Source organism: Garra rufa, chromosome 9 (assembly GCF_049309525.1).
Source record: "Garra rufa chromosome 9, GarRuf1.0, whole genome shotgun sequence".
Classification (NCBI taxonomy): domain Eukaryota; kingdom Metazoa; phylum Chordata; class Actinopteri; order Cypriniformes; family Cyprinidae; genus Garra; species Garra rufa.
In genome coordinates, this window is record NC_133369.1 from 1,216,507 (window position 1) to 1,239,496 (window position 22,990).

At 29.8% G+C, this 22,990-nt stretch overlaps 1 protein-coding gene across 1 annotated transcript in view; it reads left to right on the forward strand.

Annotated features, from left to right (window-relative positions):
* The first annotated feature begins 4,545 nt into the window (after positions 1 to 4,545).
* Positions 4,546 to 22,990, forward strand: part of phldb3 (pleckstrin homology-like domain, family B, member 3) — a 30,774-nt gene continuing 12,329 nt past the window's right edge. Inside the window, exons 1-8 of the mRNA XM_073846904.1 lie at positions 4,546 to 4,728; positions 7,540 to 7,604; positions 15,958 to 16,100; positions 16,175 to 16,276; positions 17,298 to 17,435; positions 17,512 to 17,640; positions 20,368 to 20,535; positions 22,423 to 22,533. Of these exons, the coding sequence (XP_073703005.1) occupies positions 15,960 to 16,100; positions 16,175 to 16,276; positions 17,298 to 17,435; positions 17,512 to 17,640; positions 20,368 to 20,535; positions 22,423 to 22,533 (789 nt within the window). The 5' untranslated portion in view covers positions 4,546 to 4,728; positions 7,540 to 7,604; positions 15,958 to 15,959. The remainder of the gene's footprint in view (positions 4,729 to 7,539; positions 7,605 to 15,957; positions 16,101 to 16,174; positions 16,277 to 17,297; positions 17,436 to 17,511; positions 17,641 to 20,367; positions 20,536 to 22,422; positions 22,534 to 22,990) is intronic.

Below are 22,990 nucleotides of genomic sequence, written 5' to 3' on the forward strand. Positions count from 1 at the left end.
GCCTTAATTTTTAAGTTAAATCAGCTTTAAAACTACAAGTTATTTGAACTTCTTACAATAAAAATGAGTTGATATAACTTGTGAGTTTAAATGACTTCAGTTGATTTAACTTAAAATCTGATAAACTTAAGTTTTTAAGTTGAAACTGGTGAAAACTTTTTACAGTGAGGAGGCAGTTTTGAATTTTATCAAGCATTTATTGCACAAAAATCAAGAAGTCAAGTCATTTTATCAGCACTGATGCACTGCAAATATGATTTTAATGTTTTTGCCTTATTTTTCCAGTACAAATATCTGATTTGGTCCTCAAGCAAGATGCATTTACTCGACTTTGGTTTTTCAGTATTTCATTAAATACTGACCTAATCTGTGTACTATATCATATAATAATCATATCATTCATTTAAATAGTTTAAATAATCAAGAGCTACAGCTCTTGTAATCTGACATGCAAGAGTAAAACTCATCAAATGGCATATTTTATAAAAATAAAAAAACTCTAAAGATATATGTGTGTGTGTGTGTATATATATATATATATATATATATATATATATATATATATATATATATATATATATATAATGTTTGAATAAATGTTTGGTTAAATCAGTGCATCGTAAAATATTTACAAATAAGTAATTTTAAAAAATGAAATAAAATAAAATAATAATCTTAGTGTTTTTGTCTTGTTTTAAAACAGTTCTAGAGATGCAAAATGACTTAAGATTAATTCATTTATTTACTTATTCCCCAAAATTAAGAGAGTTCATGAATAAAACAAACTCATGAACTGAATTCAAAAGAAAAACATGATTATTTTCTTAGCCTATACCACAAATTTGTTCTAGAATAAAATAAGTAAAAAAATAATAGTACAAATAAATTACCTTACCTTACCTATTTATTGAATTATACCCTACATACCCTACTTGCATATTTGTCCTGGAATAAAATAAATAAATTAATAATAATAAGAAAAATTATTTTGTTTATTTTTTTTTTCAGTATAAAATATCAAAAAGTTTAAGATCCAAAATGAATAAAGATTAATTATTGGTTTCTGACTGATTTATTTATTTACCCCCCCCCCCCCCCCCCCCTTCAAATTAAGCAAGTTCATTTTAAAGAAATTTATTAGTGTATTAAGAAAAGTAAACTGAAAAAAAAAAAAAAAAAAAAACACAATTATTATTCTTACCCTACTGGCATATTTGTTCTGGAATAAAATAAATAAATAAATATTTACATATTAATAATAATAATTGTAGTGTTTTTGTCTTTTTTTTTTCAGTACAAATATCTAAACATTTATTTGAAACACAAAATGATTTAAGATTAAGGATTGTTTTTTTCCACAAAATTAAATGAGTTTATGAATAAAACAAATCTATCAGTATGTTAAGAAAAATAAACTGAATTAAAAAAAAACATGATTATTTGTCTTACCCTACTTGCATATTTGTCCTGGAATAAAATAAATAAATTAATAGTAAGAAGAAAAATGACTGTTTATTTTTATTTTTTTTCAGTATAAAATATCCAAAAATTTAAGATGCAAAATGACTTAAGATTAATTATTGGTTTCTAACTGATTTATTTATGTATTTATTTATTTATAAATTCATTTTAAAGAAATTTATCAGTGTATAAAGAAAAATAAACTGAATTCAAAGAAAAAAACGATGAAAAAAAATATTATTTTTCTTACCCTACTGACATATTTGTTCTTGTTTTAAGCATAAACTCATTTTATTGTCATTTGTTTTTCCAAAAAAAAAAAAACCCTCTTAATACTGTATCTGAAGTCATTTTGGATCTTGTGTCTTATTTAAAGAAATTGTAGGTATTTTTACTAGAAAACGACAAAAACACTGATGAAGACACTTTTCATCACTTTTTGCTGTTTAGGTATGCAGAAATCAGTTTGAGTGACATGAGTGGGCGGGACTCAACACTGGCTCGACCAATGGTGTGCACCCAGAGGCGGAGCTATCTACTTTCAAACTTGATTGACAGCAATGAATCTGCTTTAGTTCCTCTCTAAACACCTGTGCAGTAGCTGTGTTATGATCTTACAGAGGTTTATATTTTGCATCCAGTCAGCGCTGCAGGCTCTAATCTAGTGTGTGTTCCAGAGTAGTGCCCTTTATGAGAAGCAGCTCAATGCCAGGAAGCCAACAGATGTGCGTCGGCAGGAAAACAACAGTCCGTGAGCTTTCATTGTCATGTTTTGAGTGAGCAACTATAGTGCACTAAAGAGCTGGCAGCTGTACTGCGGTCCTCCATCTGTTCACTGCTTTGTCTTATATTTACACTCGACAGTCATGATGTCACACTGTCGCTAGTCCCTCAGAAGTGAACTGAGCAGTAGATGGAGGTCATTCCTCTTATGAACTACCTTTAAATCAGTGGTTCACAACCTTTTTTGGGCCAGTGCCCCCTACCCTTTATCCAGGTCCCTCACTGCCCCCCATCAAATAAAGCATATAGTCTAATTGTCTTCACTGAATAGTAAAGATTGATTATTATTATGATTATGAGTTTATAACCAGGAATGTTATTATGTTTATAATAATTCAAATGTTTGGGGTCATTATGATTTTTAGAAAATGACCTGAATTCAAGGATGCATTTATTGATTAAAAAAGACAGTGATGAACTTTTTTTAAAATAAGAGTAATAACATTAATTTATATATATATATATATATATATATATATATATATATTTTTTTTTTTTTTTTTTTTTTTTTTTTTTTTCCCCAAGAAATGTTTGGTTAAACCAGGTGTTTAAAAATAATTAATTAATTAAAAAAAATCATGAAATAAAATAAATAAAATAAAATAATAATAATAATAATCTTAGTGTTTTTGTCTTGTTTTAAAAAAATTCTACATATGCAAAATGACTTAAGATTAATTAATTAATTAATTTACTTATTCCCCCAAAATTAAGTGAGTTTATGAATAAAACTCAATTCATGAACTGAATTCAAAAGAAAAAGATGATTATTTTTTTTAGCCTACTGACAAATTTGTTCTAGAATAAAATAAAAAAAATAAAAAAATAATTGTAGTACAAATAAATTACCTTACCTTACCTATTTATTGAATTATACCCTATATACCCTACTTGCATATTTGTCCTGGAATAAAATAAATAAATTAATAATAAAAAGAATAATTATTGTGTTTTTATCTTTTTTTTCCAGTATAAAATATCTAAAAATTTAGGATGCAAAATGACTTAAGATTAATTATTGGTTTCTGTAAATTGATTTATTTATGTATTTATTTATTTATTTCCCCCCAAATTAAGCAAGTTTATGAATAAAATAAATATATAGAAAATATACTGAACTCAGATAAAAACACAATTATTGTTCTTACCCTGCTGACATATTTGTTCTGGAATAAATACAATTTATAAATACATAATAATAATTTAGACTTTAATAATTTAAACTTTTTTTTAAATAAGAGTAATAACATTAATTTAGAGAGTTTTTAAGCAAGTTGGTGATTTTCATTGCTACCAAATTTAAAAAGACTAAATAAAAATTCCTGTTTAGACCATAATCAAAAGGACATTTTTACATAAGAAATTTTCAGTTTTAGTTTGTCCATTTCTGGAATTCTTGAACACTTTTTTACTGCTGTGAGATGTTAGGATATTTTCAATTAGCTTTTAGTGAAAATATATATATATATAAAAAAAAAAAAAAAATATATATATATATATATATATATATATATATATATATATATATATATTTTTTTTTTTTTTTTTTTTTTTTCTTTTTTTTTGAGGATTTGAGGCGGAAGTTCTGGACAGGTATGATCGGTAACTTACGTGTATCTCAATTTATCGATAAACCAGACGCGCTGATAAGAGCGAAACTAACGATATATATAAATAACGATATATATATATCGTTTTCTGCCTATTCTAAGTATTTTCTGAATTATGGAGAGACAAAATACGATCCCAAATTCTTCCTCTTGACTATAAAATGTCAAAAAAAAAAAAAATGAAAAAAAAAAAAAAGAAATAACAATAATTTTTAAACTGACTTCATCCAATGTTTACATTTTTGTATTAGAAATTAGCGCATATTTTATCAAATAATGCAAACAAAAACTACTAAAAATAAAAAATATACCTCAAAAATATAAATAAAATCTACGACGGGTAGTGAGTGTTATATTAGATAACCTGTGTAACGTTTGGTACTATTACGTAGGTCACGAACTTCAGTTTCTGTCGCGTTTCACCTGCTGACGGTCAAATTCAGCGGACATTATGGGCTGTGTTTAAAACCCTAGTGAGGCGCCTATATAGTCAGCGCGCTTGAGCGTCACGTGATCGAGCAGCGGAGTCCAGCGCGCTGTCAGTTTAGGCGGCGCAGTAGAGTTTGAAACGCGACCAGTGTGACACAAACACACACTCTCTCTCTCTCTCTCTCACACACACTCTATCTCCCTCTCTCTCTCTCTCACACACACACACACACACACACACACACACACACACACAGAGCGACTGAGTGAAAGTTGGAAATCCCGCTGGCTGTGTCGACTCGTATCTCTTCACATGTTTCGGGAAAGGCTTGTTTAAATCCCCCCCGCGGAGTTTATCCATCGCTGGTTTGTCGTTATTTCATCGTCTTTCATATTCCAGGACCGTTGGCGGATTTGAGGCGGAAGTTCTGGACAGGTATGATCGGTACGTGTATCTCAATTTATCGATAAACCAGACGCGCTGATAAGAGTGAAACTAACAGGTTTAGCTGTAACGTTTCGGAACTGTACGGAATTATCGAACAGTCTTTGATTATAGTTTAGATTTAGCGATTTTAATTCCTGACAGAAGTGATTGATTGACAGGAATCTGCTGTGAGTGAGTGATTGACAGCTCTCAAAAACCGCCATTTGAGAGTAAAACCAAGTATTATGTGAGTGAAACTAGGTTAGGGTTAGTCCAAATCAAGTATGCAGTGTGGTTTATAATAGTAAATTACAGTTTTAGCAGAGCTGCAGTCATAGGCTTAAAATAACATATCATGGTAATACCATGGTAATCTGTGAATACCTAAAAATGGTGTCATAAATGAATGTAGTCTTTGTTAAACACCATTGTAAATATCACTTAACCACTCCAGTATACTGGTTAATGAGACTAGTTTATAAGAAACCTAAACTGAAAGTGTAATAAAAACATCATGTGTGTTTATTGTGTCAGTTTATCTGCCAACAGCTGTATTATTGGATGTTTTTTAGTGAATTTACAGTAAACATACTTGTAACTTAAGTGTTTGCTTCATTTGTATACATTACGTTTGATTATTATGTCATTATTATGGATAAACCTGCGTTTTATCAGCCGTCAGTTACTTTAGAGAGAAACCCTGTAAAATAATAATAAAAGTAAGATGTAACTAACTTTAATTTAATTAAAATAAAGTGAAAATTAAATAAAAAATAGAAATAAATCTAACTAATTTATGTAATTTGATTTAAAATTAATTTAATAAATTATATAAATGATAAAAAAAAACATTAAAATAATTAAGAGTTGGGTTAGCATTATATCAGCCATCAGTCACTTAAAAAAAAACTAAAAAAAAAAAATATAAGTAAACTAACTTATGTGTCTTTAATTAAAATAAATGTAAGAAATTATATAAATAAATTCTATAAAACTTTAAAATAATTAAGGGCTATGGTTATATCAGCCATCAGTCACTTCAGAGAAAAACTGTCTAAAAAATGTAAGTAAATAATAAAAGTGCAGTCAAACAAACTCATGTAATATGCTGAAAATAAATGTAAGAAAAATAAAATCTTAAAATAAATTAGGGTTATGGTAAACAATATATCAGCCACTTTAGAGAAAAATAAAAATGTAAACACAAATAAATAATAAAAATAGATCAAACTAATTAATAAAAAAATAAATGTCAATTTAATTAAAATAATTAAGTGTTTAGGTTAGTATTATATCAGTCACTTCAGAGAAAAACAGTGTTAAAAATATAAATAAATAATGAAAGTACAGTCTAACAAACTCATGCAATATGATAAATGTAAGAAAAGTTAAATAAATAAATTATAAATAAAATAAAATAAATTAGGGTTTTGGTTAGCAACATATCAGCCGTCAGTCACAAAATATAAAAATTTAAAAATAAATAAATTAGAAAAAATAGATCTAACTAAATTATGTAATTTAATTAAAATACATGTAAGAAATTATATAAATAATAATTTACAAAAAACATTAAAATAATTAAGGATTAAGGTTAGCTTATATCAGCTATCAATCACTTCAGAAAAATACTGTAAAAATGTAAATAAATAATAAAAGTACAGTCTAACAAACTTATGTAATATGCTTAAATAAATGTAAGAAAAAATTAAATAAATCAAAAAATTAAAAATTCAAATAAATTAGGGTTTTGGTTAGCAACATGTCAGCCGTCTGTCACTTTAGAGAAAAATAAAAATGTAAAAATAAAAAAAATGATAAAAAGTAGATCTAACATAAAATGAATGTAAGAAATTATAAAAATAAATGAATTAAAAAACATTAAACTAATTAAGGGTTATGGTTTGTATTATATCAGCCATCAGTCACTTCAGAGATAAACAGTCTAAAAATGTAAGTAAATAATAAAAGTGCAGTCTAACAAACTCAAATAAAGTTTAAAAAAATGATTAAAATGAATTGTGTAAAAAAATATTTGAAAAACAGATCTAGCTAACTTATGTAATTTGATTAAAATAAATTTAAGAAATTAAATAAATTTAAACTAATTTAGGGTTAGGATTAGCATTATATCAGACATCAGTCACTTTAGAGAAAAACTGTGTAAAAAATTTAAGTAAATAATAAAAGTGCAGTCTAACAAACTCATGTAATATGATTAGAGTAAATGTAAGAAAAAAATAAAGAAAGAAAAAAAAATTATATAAAAATATGATACTAATTTATGTAATTTGATTAAAATAAATTTCAATTTATAAAAAAATAGAAATGGCTAAAATCATTTATTAATATACAGATGATTAAAATATATAATACGTAGAAGTACAGTACTATAATGAATAGAAAAATGTACACATTTTTGTAATTTAATAATTTATTTTTAATAGAATTAATATAAATAAATATAATAAATCTAAATGAATTAGTATATCACAGTATAAACTGTGTATTTACTGCTTTTTAAATTTTATGATCAACTTGTACAGAGATTACAGTAACGCCAGCTCTCCATATCAGTCCATCGCAGCTTTATCTGTGTAAGTGGCCTGATCGGTTGATAATGTCTGTTTGTTATATTTGAGGTTAGTGACCCCTGACTTCATTACGAACTGATCTGAAGTCAGTCAGATATCTCAGCTCGCTCTGCTTCATGATTGTTTGTGTCGACGGCTCATATGACCGGCCGGCTGTTTGTGTGACTGAAGAATGTTGAGCTCTACTGTAATTATAAGCAGACATACTGAACTAATGTGTGTTTCATTTGTTTAGTTTGAGCCGTCAGCGTGAAGAATGCTGTCCTGAGACCAGCTTTACACCGCAGACGCTTCACACAGGTCAGATACTCCAAATAAACTCTAATAATCACACGTTTCAGCATTAAATAGTATGTAAGTGTTCACTTGTTTTGCATACTGAACATCACATTAGCTGTCATTTTGGAGAAAAAAAATATACAAAATTAAATAATTATTCAAATGTAAATAATACAAAGTGTAATAAATATTTATTTAATAAATGAATAATAAATAATTGTAAAAACATCTAACTAAAGGATTTGATCAAAATAAATGAAACAGTACAGTGCTATAGTGAATAGACAAAAACTTACAATAAAGTAACATAATAGAAACTAAATATTTCCCAAATAATATTTTAGACATAAATAATTTAATAATTATTAAAATAATAAATTAAGAATTATACTTTTAACAAATGCATAGTAAAGTATTTAAATACATCCAACTAAATAAATAATTATAATAAAATAAATAAAAAGTGACTAAAATAACTAAATAAAAATGATTTTATATAATATGTAATAGTTTTATAGTATTATAAATATTTAATAACCTAAATATTTTTCAAATAATATTTTGGACATAACAAATTAAATAATAAATAATTTAATAATTATTAATTTTTAATTTATTAATAATTATTAATTTAATAAATACATAACAAATTATTTAAATATATAAAACTACGGTAAATAAATAAATTATTAGATCAAAATAAATAAAAAAATGACTAAAATAACACAATAAAATTTATTTAAATAATATGGAATAGTGCAGTATTAGAGTGAACAGACTTAACTTATAATAAAGTAGCATAGTTGAAACTAAATATTTTATTTTTCCAAATAATATTTTAGACATAAACAGGGTTCAACGCTAAGGATTTTTTTCTACTGGTTCAGATTTTTACTTGCACTGCCAAAATTTTCACTGGCCCAACCAAAAAATAAAAATAAAAAAGTTAATAGTTATTTCTTAGCCACATTTTAAATAATGTGTCAAAAGCCAAACATAACTATATTTCCTTAAATACAATTGACAATTTAAAAAAAATATATAATTGTAATGAAGTAAATTTATGCACAACAGTATGTCCAGGTTGATGGTCCTAGATCAGCAGTTAACTATTCATAAATGGAGGACTCCTATTAAAGGAATGTTGTTGCAAAGTAGAAAAATTAAACAATATTAGTAAATAGAGTGTTATTAAGCAGAATTTATGTTAAAAATTTTGTTTTTACTGTGGTCGTCCATGTTTTTTTTTTTTTTTTTTTTTTGCCTTTGTTTTTACCTTTTCATATGTTTAATTGGACTCAGAGGTGCCATGAGTGCAATCGAATTCATAAATTCATGTTATAAAATTTTGAATACAGAGATCTGCCAGCAGGTGGCAGCAAGACACTGATTTAATTACTGAATCATATTATTCATTTGATTTGTTCGAACGGATGGTTCATTCGGGAATAAAGCAAGTGACTCTTAATGAATGGGAAATTGAATCATTTTACTAGATTCTTTAAAAACGCACGTTCATTTATAAACGAAACACCGCTGTGTTTGAGTGGAGATGCGCAGCGGCCAGTGTTGTTTTCGTCAACGATGACGAAATCATTTCGTTGACGCCACTTTTTTCCATGATGATAACGAGACGATGACGAGATAAAAATGGCTCGTTGATGACTAAAACATGACGAGACGTGTGTGAGTTTTCGTTGACGAGACGAGAATAGCCGAAAATAATAGTGGGTGGTCCATCAGACGTTTAAAATGCATGACATTTCTGCTAATTGTGCATGCCAATTAAAACTTAAAAAGTATCTGACGCTATGGCAAGCCGTTTTAGCATTAAATACTCTTTGCTATACTAGTATGGCAAGCCGTTTTAGCATTAAATACTCTTTGCTATACTAGTATGGCAAGCCGTTTTAGCATTAAATACTCTTTGCTATACTAGTATGGCAAGCCGTTTTAGCATTCCATCCTTGTTTGTCTTTTATGTTCTAAAACATTCCTTCATTATTGTAATTATTGGTGAAAATAGTCGATCCGGAAGCTCACATTGTGTTGAAATATAGATCTGCTATTTTCAGAACTTATAAGTGACACTACCCAACAGCAAAATACTTACTGACCTACATTAATTTGTTAAAAGACTACTTTTTTCCCTTTTTTTGACTAAAACTAGACTAAAACCTTTTTGACTTTTCGTCAACTAAAATTGGACTAAAACTATCACATGTAGAAGTGACTAAAATTTGACTAAAACTAAGAAGCATTTTAGTCCAAAAGACTAAGACTAAATCTAAGATGGTTGTCAAAAACAACACTGGCAGCGGCTCAGGTGTGACTTGTTTCAGATTACTTGGCGACGAAACAGAGCAAAATCAGGCATAGTGTTATAATCAGACAATTTAAGTCACTTAATAATAACTTGTTTATTTAACTGCTGTATTAAATAACTGCCTCATTTACAAACTCCCACAAAAATTATTAAAAGTTGTCACTCATCTTAGTTTGCGATATCACAAAGTTCTATTATAATCAACGGCGCTCTCTATAACTCTATAATCAGTCTCTTTTTTACTCTCTCTACACTTTGTTTATGAATAGATTCGTGAGATATGTCTGTGATACATTACTCAGCGTTGTTGCAAAAACGTGTAGAAACCTTTGAAGCTCCACTGAGCGCAAACACAAATATGCTGATGGGGTCAGTCGCACTGCTGCTCCTAAATATCTTTTCACAGTCGCACGCAGTCATTTTTAGAGTTAGAAACAGACGTTTTCCTTTTAGCTTCATAATTTGATGTTGCGGTCTCTTCGCTTAGTTTATTTATTTAATAATGAATTATTATATTTATATTTATATTTTATATTTTTATAGCTGCCTTTAAAATGTAAGGATGATCATATTAGGGGGTTCAATTTACTTTGTTTTTATTTCATTGCAAGTTTTTGCTTGGGACACATCGGTCAAATGCCACGGTAATCGCATCATTTTTTATCATAAATTTACCATTTGTGACCCTGGACCACAAAACCAGTCTTAAGTCGCTGGGGTATGTTTGTAGCAATAGCCAAAAATACACTGTATGGGTCAAAATTATTGATTTTTCTTTTATGTCAAAAATCATTAGGAAATTAAGTAAAGATCATGTTCCATGAAGATTTTTTGTCAAATTCCTACTGTAAACATATCAAAATGTAATTTTTGATTAGTAATGTGCATTGTTAAGAACTTAATTTGCACAACTTTAAAGGTGATTTTCTCAATATTTAGATTTTTTTGCACCCTCAGATTTCAGATTTTCAAATAGATGTATCTCGGCCAAATATTGTCCTATCCTAACAAACCATACATCAAAAGAAAGCTTATTTATTGAGCTTTCATATGATGCATATATCTCAGTTTAGTCAAATTTTACCTTATGACTGGTTTTGTGGTCCAGGGTCACATTTATAGTCTCTAAAGTTCCTTGGAATGGCAAGTAAAAGGTGTTGAGTTTCCATAAGTCGTAATTCATGACAGGAGGAGTTTTTTAGTGTAAACTGGTTTTTCAGGAGCTTTGCTGCTGTAATGAATAGAGAGGAGATGTTGTTGACACAGATTCTTGTGATGACGAACGCATACTAACGGCTGAGAATCATGGGAGGAATTTGCAAACCCGGTTTAGCGGCGTTCACCGCTGAGAAGCGATTAGTGAGTGAGTGTGAACGGAGCGGCGGTGGATGGTAATGATCAGGAGGGGCGCGTTATATAACAGGATGTTTATGCCACAGTTTATCAGCAAGGCCACTCCTCTGCAATTACCAACATTATTCACTCATTACACCCCATCACTTCTGTTTCTGCCGCTCTCTTCTCTTACTCTTCCTCTTGGATTTTCTTGCATGTGTCTTGTAAGTGTATTAAAGTGACCCGCCGCTTTCACATCTGCATTTTCTCCTGCCGTGACGCTCACTTTATCACTTTCTGGACTTCAGACCTGAGTGAATCTTCGCTCCTTTGAGCTGGAGGTCAGATAAAGAGAAGATTAGATTGGATTGGACATGTTGACTTAGTGTTAGTTAACATAACTAGTCTTAACACACGGGACTAGTCAGCCATCAGGACTGGTTGTGGTCCAGTGAGCTTTCTATATAGGCAGCATTATATGTTATGCTGACTTCTAAGATACTTTCTTTTAGGTGAAGAGCTGAAAAAAATATTTTTTCCTATATTTTTGTAATATTTAATTTAATTTTTATTTATTTATATTTATATAAATAAAATAAAACATTTTTTTCAGCTCTTCAGCTAAAAGAAAGTATCTAAGAAGTCAGCATAACATAAAATAAAAAAAATATATATAGTATAAAATTTAAAATAACAATTTTTTTTCTGGCCAAAAGAAGGCAGTATAATATAAAATTTAAAGTTAAAATAATAATAATAATTTTAATAATAATTTAATTAGCATTTCATTTTACTAAATAAATAAATACTTAATGAATTAAAATAAAAATATAAAAATATAAAAAGATTAAATAAAAAATAAGCAGAAATAAAAACAAATAATTATTATTTAATTTTATTACATAATTATAGTTTTATTTTATATATATATATATATATATATATATATATATATATATATATATATATATACACACACATTTAAATTAATTAATTATGTAATAAAATTATATGCTTATTTTGATTTTAGTTTTTTAAATATTTTTTTTATATTTTTATAGTTTACTTTTTATATTTTAATTAAATAAGTACGTTTCTATTAAATTAAATGAAATGATAATTAAATTATTATTATTGTTATTATTATTATTAAAATTATTATTATTTTCAATTTAAATTTTATATTATACTGCCCTCTTTTAGCCAAAGACCAGATACAACTTTATATTTTAAATATTATTTTAAATATTTTACTATGTTTTTATTTTATATAGTTTAAAAATTCATTACAAATAAAAATAAAAAATATATTATTTATTGATCCAAAGAGCAGACTTTATTGTATGTAATATATTTTTTATTTTAGCCGAAGAGCAGATAAAACTTTATATTATTTTAAATATTATACTATATATTTTTATTTTATTTATATATTTTATGTATATGTAAATGGCATTTATTACAAATATAATTTTTAAATATATTTATTTATTTATTTTTCCAAAGAGCAGAAAATATTTTATTTTATATATTATATTTTATATTGTTATTTTATTATTTAATATTTATATTTTATATGCATTCCAAAATGACTTTTTTTTAGCCAAAGAGCAGATACAGTTTTATTTTATATGTGTTATTACTTTATATTTAGGTTTAAGCCTTCTTTTAGTAAAAAAAAACTATATATATATGTGTGTGTGTGTGTGTGTGTGTGTGTGTGTGTATATATATATATATTACGTTTAAATTTTAATATTATGCTATGTTCTGAGATGCCTTGTTTTATATTATTTATAAATCTTATACTAGCATTGCACATGTCCTTTGCAAAGAAGTCTGTCCCATAATGCAGTGCAACAAGTGTGTTTTTGTTAATCATCAGAACATTTTGTAGCTGTTAAGTAAGATCTGCCAGGTCTAGTTTTGATCAACGGTACATATAGTAAATATACACACAATAATACCTGCCTTTGTCATGAAGGTTGTCGCTAAACTCCTGTTTAAACAAGCTATTGTGTGTGTCTGTTCAGAGAGGCTGTAGTTATTCTAGGAGCAGACTCCAATCGCTCTCTGTGGAAATATGAAACCAGCCTGTGACATTTTAGAAGCCACTTCCTCCTCCAGAACGCTCTGTGTGTCAGTCTGTGTTTGGAGCTCCTCGTATCGGAGTTTTATATTTATCCGTGTGCCTCAGAGTCCTAATAAGGCCTGACGGACAGGGCAGGGAGAGGCTGGGAACGGCTTCGGACAATGGCGAGCGACAGTCTGTTCCCACACTCGCGTCAGGAGCGTAAGAGGGCGATTCTGGGGCGGAGCGGACTGAAGCTCACAGACGGACAATACAAAAGCTCCATTTACACTCAACTGTGGCCTTGTTGTGTAAAAAAACACCTGTACAAGCTACGGCAAAACCTGCAGCGCTATTGATCTAGTAGTGTCTGTCATCTGTGCTTTCATCTTACTTCTGCCTTTACTGTGGTTTGTTTTTGAAGAAAAGAGAAAGAAAATGCTTTTCTAGCCAACTTTTATTTTGCAAGGAATGTAGTTTAAGGGGAGATTGATACTGTTTACTTATAGCAGATTTTTCAGTGTTTTATTGCCGATAGTAAAAAATATATTAAATAAAAAAAAATTATAACAATTTAAATAAATAAATATATCTAAGTTTGTTTACTTTTTATAATTAATTAATTAAATTAAATGCTAATGAATTACTTTATTAATTGTTAATTAGTTTTTGTTTTTATTTCTACTTATTTTTTATTTTTATTGTTGACTTTTTATATTTTATTTAAACAATTAATTAACTATTTAATTATGTAATTAAATTAAATGCTAATTAATTAAGTTATTGATCGTTAAATACAATGAAATGATAATTCAGTTATTTATATAATTTGATTTTGTTTTTATTTCTGCTTATTTTTCAAATTTTAAGTTTTATTTGTTATATTTTTATTGTTTACTTTTTATATTTTAATTAAATAAATTTAATGCAAATTAAATAATTTATTAAGGTAATTTGTGTTTATTTTTATTTCTGCTTTTTTTTTCATTTTTAAGTTTTCATTTTTTTATTTTTATTGTTTACTTTTTATATTTTAATAAAAAAAATTCCGCTATTTGTGTTTATTTCTGCTTATTTTCGTAATTTTAATTTTTTTTATAGTTTACTTTTTATATTTTGAATAAAGAATTATTTATTTAATGAAATGAAATGATACATTTTAATTTAAATTTTTATAGTTTACTTTTAGATTTTAATTCAAGAATTAGTTAATTGTTTAATAAAATGAAATGATAATTAAAAAAGAATTTCTATAATTATATAAAAAATTTAAATATATATTTTTATAAATATATAATATAAAAATATATTAAATATATAAAAAATATTTTTGATAACAATTTCAATAAATAAATAAATATATCTAAGTTTGTTTACATTTTATATTTTAATTAAATAATTTATTAATTGTTTAATAAAATGAAATGATAATAAAATAATTTATGTAATTTGTTTTTATTATTATTTCTGCTTATTTTTTTCAATTTTTATAGTTAACTTTTTATATTTTAATTAAACAATTAATTATTTAATTATGTAATCAAATTAAATGCTAATTTATTTATTTATTAATTGTTTACTAAAATGAAATAATTAAATTATATAATTTGTTTTATTTTTATTTCTGCTTATTTTTAACATTTTAAGTTTTAATTTGTATATTTCTATAGGTTTTTTTTATATTTGAATGAAATAATTATAATTATGTTTATTTTTATTTCTGCTTATTTTTTTAATTTTTAATTTTTTTTATTTTAGTAAAAAATTGTATGATTACATTAAATTACTTAATTTTTTATTTTTGCTTTAAAATGTATTTTAATGTTTAATTTAAATTTAAATAAATTTTTTATTTTAACTTTTGTATTTCTACTTTGGCACAGTGATAGCTGTTATTAAACCTCTGCATTAAAACAGATACGAATATATTAATAATTAGTAATAATTTAGATAAATTACATTTTTTTTATTTCTTCTTTTAAAATTTATTTTAATAATTGCATTTAAATTATTTCTTCCTACTCTGAGACAATCATAGCTATTATTATTGTAAATTAATAATAGTAAAAAAATTTATTTAAATTAAAATGCTACATACATAGCTTTTCAAATTTATTTACATTTTTAGTTTACTAATTTACCAAGTTTAAATTTCTTTTTCATTTTTGCTTTTATTTATTTATTTATTCACACAATAATAGCTGTTATTATGCCTCAGCAACAGAAGAATGTGTTACAAATATATTAATAGTAATAATTTAGATTAAAAAATACATACACACCCACATATTTTACTTTTAAAATTTAACTTTAAATTGTATTTTTTAATAAATACATTTAGATTATTTTTACTTCTAAAATTGAAAAATGATAGCTATTATTAATTGTATTTTTTGGATAACTACATTTAAATCATTTTTACTTCTAACATTGAGACAATGATAGCTATAAGAGAATGTTATGAATATTTTAACAACAGTAATTTAGATTAAAATGCCACGTGTTAAGCCTAACTCTAACACGTCTGGCCTGAAAATGAATGACTGTTATGTAAAACATTTAGGTGATTAATTTAATTAAGCAACATCTAGCAAATGTCCCATACCTCCACACTTAACTAGTCCCTGCTCCTGTTTAACCAGACATGCCCAGACACAATATGGAAACACAGAGGAGCCAGTGGGAGCCGGTCCGGAGATCGCCATGGATCATGAGAGTGGAGCAGAGCCCCGCCTCCTCAGGGGCGGAGTCAGACACAGAGGGCAGCAGCACAGAGAGCGAACGGGTAAATACACGCTTTCCCCTCATAACCAGTCCAGCGCTTCACCCGCACTGATCTCCCGTTCTGTGTTCAAGCAGTATCGAGTCAAACAGGCAGACAGAGATCTGCTGACGTCACCATCCATGCTGCAGCAGCGAATCACGGAGCTCGACCAGCAGAGGGAGGAGCTGAAAATCGAGGTGAGTCTCGTTAACGAAAACTATTATGAAAAATATGACTAAGAGGAAGGCGAGACGCTAACTGGGACTATATTAACATGCAATATCATTGTTGGCAATGTACTTTGTGTAAAAAATGATTTATATCCAAAAATCCTTTACATTTTCTTTAATTAAAATGAGAAAAATCTAGACCTCTGTGAGTTTTCATACTTGAGTTGCCAGATGTGTTTAAATTCCCCAATTAGAGCTTCTCTTTTAAAAGGACACATTTTCTACCCTGTGTTTAATTTATCTTCGCAATCTGGCGACCGGGACTATATTAACATGCAATATCGTTGACGAAAATGTAGTTTATATGCTAAAAATTATTTATATCCAAAATTTCTTTACATTTTTTTCTTTGAGTTTCTTGAGTTTTCTATGTGTTTAAATTTTTCAGTTAGAGTTTCTCTCTTAAAAGGACACATTTTCTGTCCTGTGTTTAATTTATCTTCACAATCTGGCAACTGCGACTATATTAACATGCAATATCATTGATGACAATGTGCTTATGTGTAAAAAAAAATGTCTATATCCAAATTTTTTAAATTGTCTTTAATAAAAAAAGAGGAGAACAAACTACACCTCTGTGAGTTTTCATACTTAAGGATGTCAGATTTGTTTTAATTCCCCAATTAGATTTTCCCTCTTAAAAGGGCACATTTTCTGCCCTGTGTTTAATTTATCCTTACAATCAGGCAACTGTGAATATATATTAACATGCAATATCATGTATTTTACATTCAAAAAATGATCTATATCTAATATTTCTTTAGATTTTCTTTCATAAAAAAGGGGATGAAAAAACTACACCTCTGTGAGTTTTCATACTTGAGGTTGCCAGATGTGTTTAAATTCCTCAATTGGAGTTTTTCTCTTAAAAGGAAACATTTTCTTTCCTGTGTATTCTTTTTCTTAACAATCTAGCAACCATACAGTCTTTAAAAAACACATGAATTAAAAAAGTAATTGAAATCTGTGTGTGTTTGCTGTTGTGCAGCTGCAGCTTGAGGTGGCGCTGTTGCGAGGGGAACTGCAGGCCGAGCAGGAGCGTCTGCGCAGACACACAGACCAGCTGCAGGTGTTGCAGGAGAAGGACAGGCAACGGAGGAGCAATCTCTTGGCCAGCAGACAGAAGGTCTGTATTTAATCTGTTTACCCTTATGATGCATGATTTGTGTTTGTATTTGAGCTGAAGACGTCCTGTCCTTCAGGAGCGAGTTCAGCTGGAGGAACAGCGGCTAAAGGTGGAGGAGATGAAGAGGAGGTGTGAGGAGATGGAGAAACAGATTCCCTCACAGCCAGAAGACCAGCGAGAACAGCTGCTGCTTCGGGTGCAACAGGTGAACACAAATGCTGCTGTTCAGATGTTCAGCTGGTGTGTCAGGTTCATTTAATAACCTGAATCATTTCATTCATTTTGGGACATTCACATCAGTTCGGGACTTCAGTACAGTTTTGCGAATCATTCGCATCAGTTCGGGACTTTAGTGTGGTTTTGCGAATCATTTGATTCATTTCGGGACTTTGATTCAACTTTGCGAATCATTTGCATCAGTTTGGGACTTTTATTTGGGCTCGCAAATCATTTGACTCATTTCGGGACTTCTGTTCAGGTTCGCAAATTATTTTTATTCTTTCCAGAACTTTAGTGCGGTTTTGTGAATCATTTGATTCATTCTGAGACTTCGACTCAGGTTGGCGAATCATTTGATTTATTTCGGGACTTTGATTCGGGATTGCAAATCATTTGATTCAATTCGGGACTTCGATTCGGGATCGCGAATCATTTGATTTAGTTTGTGACTTCGAAGCGGGTTCGCAAATCATTTGATTCAATTCAGGACTTTCGATTCGGGTTCATGAATCACTTGATTAATTTCGGGACTTCGATTCGGGTTCACGAATCATTTGATTCATTTCGGGACATTGATTCGGGATCGCAAATCATTTGATTTAGTTCGCGACTTCGATGCGGGTTTGCAAGTCATTTTATTCATTTCGGAACTTTAGTGCAGTTTCGAGAATCATTTGATTCATTTTGGGACTTTGATTCGGGTTCGCGAATCATTTGATTCATTTTGGGACATTGATTCGGGATTGCAAATCATTTGATTCAATTCGGGATTTTGATTCGGGATCGGGAATCATTTGATTTAGTTTGTGACTTCGATGCGGGTTCGCAAATCATTTGATTCAATTCAGGACTTCGATTCGGGTTCATGAATCACTTGATTAATTTCGGGACTTTGATTCGGTTCACAAATCATTTGATTCATTTTGGGACATTGATTCGGGATCGCAAATCATTTGATTTAGTTTGCGACTTCGATGCGGGTTCGCAAGTCATTTTATTCATTTCAGAACTTTAGTGCAGTTTCGAGAATCATTTGATTCATTTTGGGACTTCGACATGGGTTCGCGAATCATTTTATTCGATTCAGGACTTTGATTCAGGTTCACAAATCATTTGATTCATTTCTGGACTTTAGTGTGGTTCTGCGAATCATTTGATTCATTTTAGGACTTTGATCTGGGTTCGCAGATCATTTGATTCATTTCGGGGACTTTCAGTTTTACAGGTCCATTTACAAACCTAGGATTTGTCCCTAGAATGAAATGGTCTGTTATTGCCTTATTTGGAAGGTTCATGAATAATAATGAGGAGCTCTGCTCTGATTGGTTGTTTCACAGAGCCGCTCATTTCAGTAGCTCACACATGGAGGAAAATATATATTTAATCACGGAGTTCGAGCCTCTATTAATATGCGGTTTATTAAAACTCCTGATTTGAATGCACATTTTGTGATCTCATGTAACGTTATACTACAGCGGCAGTACTTACCACATATTTGACAAGTTTAGATGCTTGTTACTGATGCTCAGGATCTGTAAATCATTCGCTATCGTCCGTGCAGTCATCTCTCCATACTCTGTTTATGTGGTAAGTGAAATCTTCTAGCGCTAACAAGAAGCTAACCGTGTCCCTTCCGTTGCTTTCAGAGTACAGACACCAACCATCCCTGCACTTAACATCTCCTGCACAACCTGGAACGTAACATTTATTCCCATGATCTGCAATTTTTGCTATTGTCCTCGCTTTGTTTTGTTTTTTTGTTTTTTACAATAGCCTACCTGCAGAACTTCTGATGATTGGGCGATGCAAATGTTGGGGGTGTAACTATTAACGATCGTTACTCTTACATAGTAGACTGTGTTATGTTAGGATTAGCCTATTTTTCAGTGGTCTTTTGCAAACACCAGATTTGTATAAGAAGGAGGAAACAATGGTGTTTGAGACTCATGGGATGCCATGTCCATGTACACAACTGTTATTATTCAACTATGCCAATGTAAATACAGTTTTCCATTCTATGGCACCTTTAAGAAAATTAACTGTGGTTTTACTATAGTAAAAGTGTAGTATACTTTGTAATACTTTAGATACTTTAGACTTTACATTTGGTTTTGTAAGTATATTTTTATTTATCTGTTTACCTTTATTTAGAATTTAAGAGAGAAAACATTAATTGATAAGTAAGAACTATGTTTGAAGTAGTGCTTGAAAAATCCTGAAATTTAATTTTGCAGTATCTGATAATGTTACAATGATTTATTTTTTAAATAAATGCTGTTCTTTTGAACTTTCTGTTCATCTGAGAATCATGACCTGTAAAATGTGTCAATGTTTTCACAAAAATATTGGGCAGCACAACTGTTTTCAACATTGATAATAATCAGAAATGTTTCTTAAGCAGCAAATCAGTATATCAGAATGATTCCTGAAGAATCATGTGACACTGAAGACTGGAGTAACGATGCTGAAAATTCACAGGAATAAATTACATTTTAACAGATATTCACATAGAAAACAGCTGTTTTAAATTGTAAAAATATTAACTATTAACTAATTTTAACTGTATTTACTGTATGTATGCAGCTTGGATAAGGATTAGAGACTCAGAAATACAAAAAATCCTCCCGACCCCAAACATTTGTGTATACATAGAAAATTATTAACTTTTTTATATTTTTTAGTGTGTAATCTGAATGATCTGTTTGGTTTTCAGGATAAGGATGTGCTGGAGGCCACAGTGCGAGCGTTTGAAGACATGGAGTTCCACGTTCTGGAGCTGGAGAGCGGAGTGGAAGACGAGCGAGAAGGAGAAGATGGAGAAAGCGAAACGGTCATCGAAAGAGAGATAACCAGAGTACAACACACACGCAATGCATCTCAGGTAAACTAACAGCCTAGATTACTAACAGCTCATCACAGACATGATCATTTACATGTTGAACACTCCTGTCTGGTAGGATCTGTTGAATGCACCTCAGTTTTTTAAGCTTAAAAAAATCTTGGAAATTCGGTCTTTCTGTTGAATTGAACTTGGTGTATGTTCATTACACATCAGTGTTTTCCAAATTGGCATTCGCTCTCACTAGCCTCTCATTGGCCGTTATGTCATCAGTATGTTATGCTGCACTGAGCGTGAACAGAAGTATTGCTCATGCTGACACGCCAAACACAATCACATGATGGAGTAAACAAGGTAATTACATCAGGGGTCATGAAAGAGAGAGAGACCGACTGAGAGAGAGACACTGAATGAGAATGAGTTGGATTACATGGATTTCAGTGCTGCTCCTAATCCGTGTGAATATTCATTCATATGACTAAAATATTGTTTATGTATTATGCAGGTTGTCCATCAACCGTAGGCGTGTCACATTCACATTAGGTGTGTTTACTTTTCACACACTACGCTCCCAACTTCAAAAGGTTAGGAGCACCCAAAAAAATTTAGGAGCACCCAATGAGTATTAAGGATCACCACAATTTTTCTAAGAAAATGACCAATCGTTTCGGTAGACAAGACCCTTCTTCGTCTGCTGGGATCGTTTACAGCCCTTAGACGCCGCATTTAAACTGCACTTTGGAGGTTCAAATTTCGGAGCACCATTTAAGTCCATTATATGGAGAAATTTCTAAGTAATTTATCTGTGAATTGTTGTTCTGAAAGTGAACTACTCCTTTAAGTTAGGGACTTTGGTGCTTGTTCGCAAATCATTTGATTCAATTCGCGAATCGTTTGATTCAGTTCATGACTTCGATGTGAGTTCGCAAATCATTTGATTCGCATTTGATTCAATTCGCAAATCATTTGATTCAGTTTGGGACTTTGATGCGGGTTCGCGAATCATTTGATTCAGTTTGGGACTTCGATGTGAGTTCGCAAATCATTTGATTCAATTCGCGAATCGTTTGATTCAGTTCATGACTTCGATGTGAGTTCGCAAATCATTTGATTCAGTTCAGAACTTCGATGCGGGTTCGTGAATCATTTGATTCAGTTTGGGACTTTTTTTCTTAAACAGTAAATTAAAAACATCAAACAAGTAAGGCAAGGCAGTTATAAAAACTAATGGTTAAGAAAAAACGGCTGTTTCCGAGTTTCAGCGGAGCACAGTGTCAGTGACGGGGAGTGATTGACAGCTAATATCTCAAATTTGCATTAAAGTTAAGAATTTAAATATCAATAGTTAGGCTAGCGAAAGTTCTGTAACGAAATGAAAACAAGTCACACCACAGCAATTTCTTGCACACATATTTGAGGTCACGCAGATTAAATTTTGGGAGCATATGTGACCAAAACGGTCGCAATTTCGAGCTGTGACTCTCTACACTTTGTTTATGAAAGGATTGGTGAGATATGTCTGTAATACATTAGTCAACGTTGCAAAAACACATAGAAACCTTTGAAGCTCCCCTCAGCGCAAACACAAAAAGTCACACTGGTACTCCTAGATATGTTTTCATAGTCGCACGCAGTAGATTTCAAGTACAGCCCTGGTCTAATGTGAGTGATGTAGTTTAGTCTGGTCGTGTGGCAGCGATAGAGCGTTTCTCATTGACTCAGCTGCTCAGGATGACAGATCTGTGACCCTGAGCATCAGATCTGTGTGTTGCTTCACTCCTGCGATGGGCGGCTCTGTCTCTGTCTGAGTGCATTATACCATCAGTGCCACACAAACCACACCAAACCATGAGCAACATCACTGCTGAATGTGTGGGTTTCATGTGAAGCTGTTGAACATATTTGAATGAGCTTATTGCTGTCTTGCAGGAACGAGTCCAGCAACTGGAAAACCAGCTGAAGGAAATGGAAAAAGAAAAGGATAAAGCGTTGAGTTCCCTCAGACAGGAGAAGAAAGAGCTGCTGCACAAGTCTCAGAGGGTAAGACGTCTTCATGCTACTTCTGTAGGACAGAGATGGAAACAGGAGAAAAAATAGATGTTTAAATAAATTCAATTCAATTATTCAATAAATAAAGAAATAAAATAAAAATTCAGTTAGTTGCAAAGGCAACCAGTGTTTTTTTTTGTTTTTTTTTAAAGCATGTGTATTCTGATGAACTGAATGTTTACAGAAATAAAATATAATATAAAATAACTTTTTTTTGTTAGTTTCAAAGGCAAATTTTCTAATTTTTCTTTAGTTTAAGTAATAAAATTACAAAATAAAAACTGAACTGACAAAGGCAAATTTTCACATTTTTATTTAGTTTAAGTTAAAGTACTAAAATGACTAAAACTAAAAAGAAAATAAAAAATAAATAGACAATAAAAATGACTTAAACACACAACAAAATTAGTAAAACTTAACAAGTTAGCGAGTTCAGAAATGATACTAA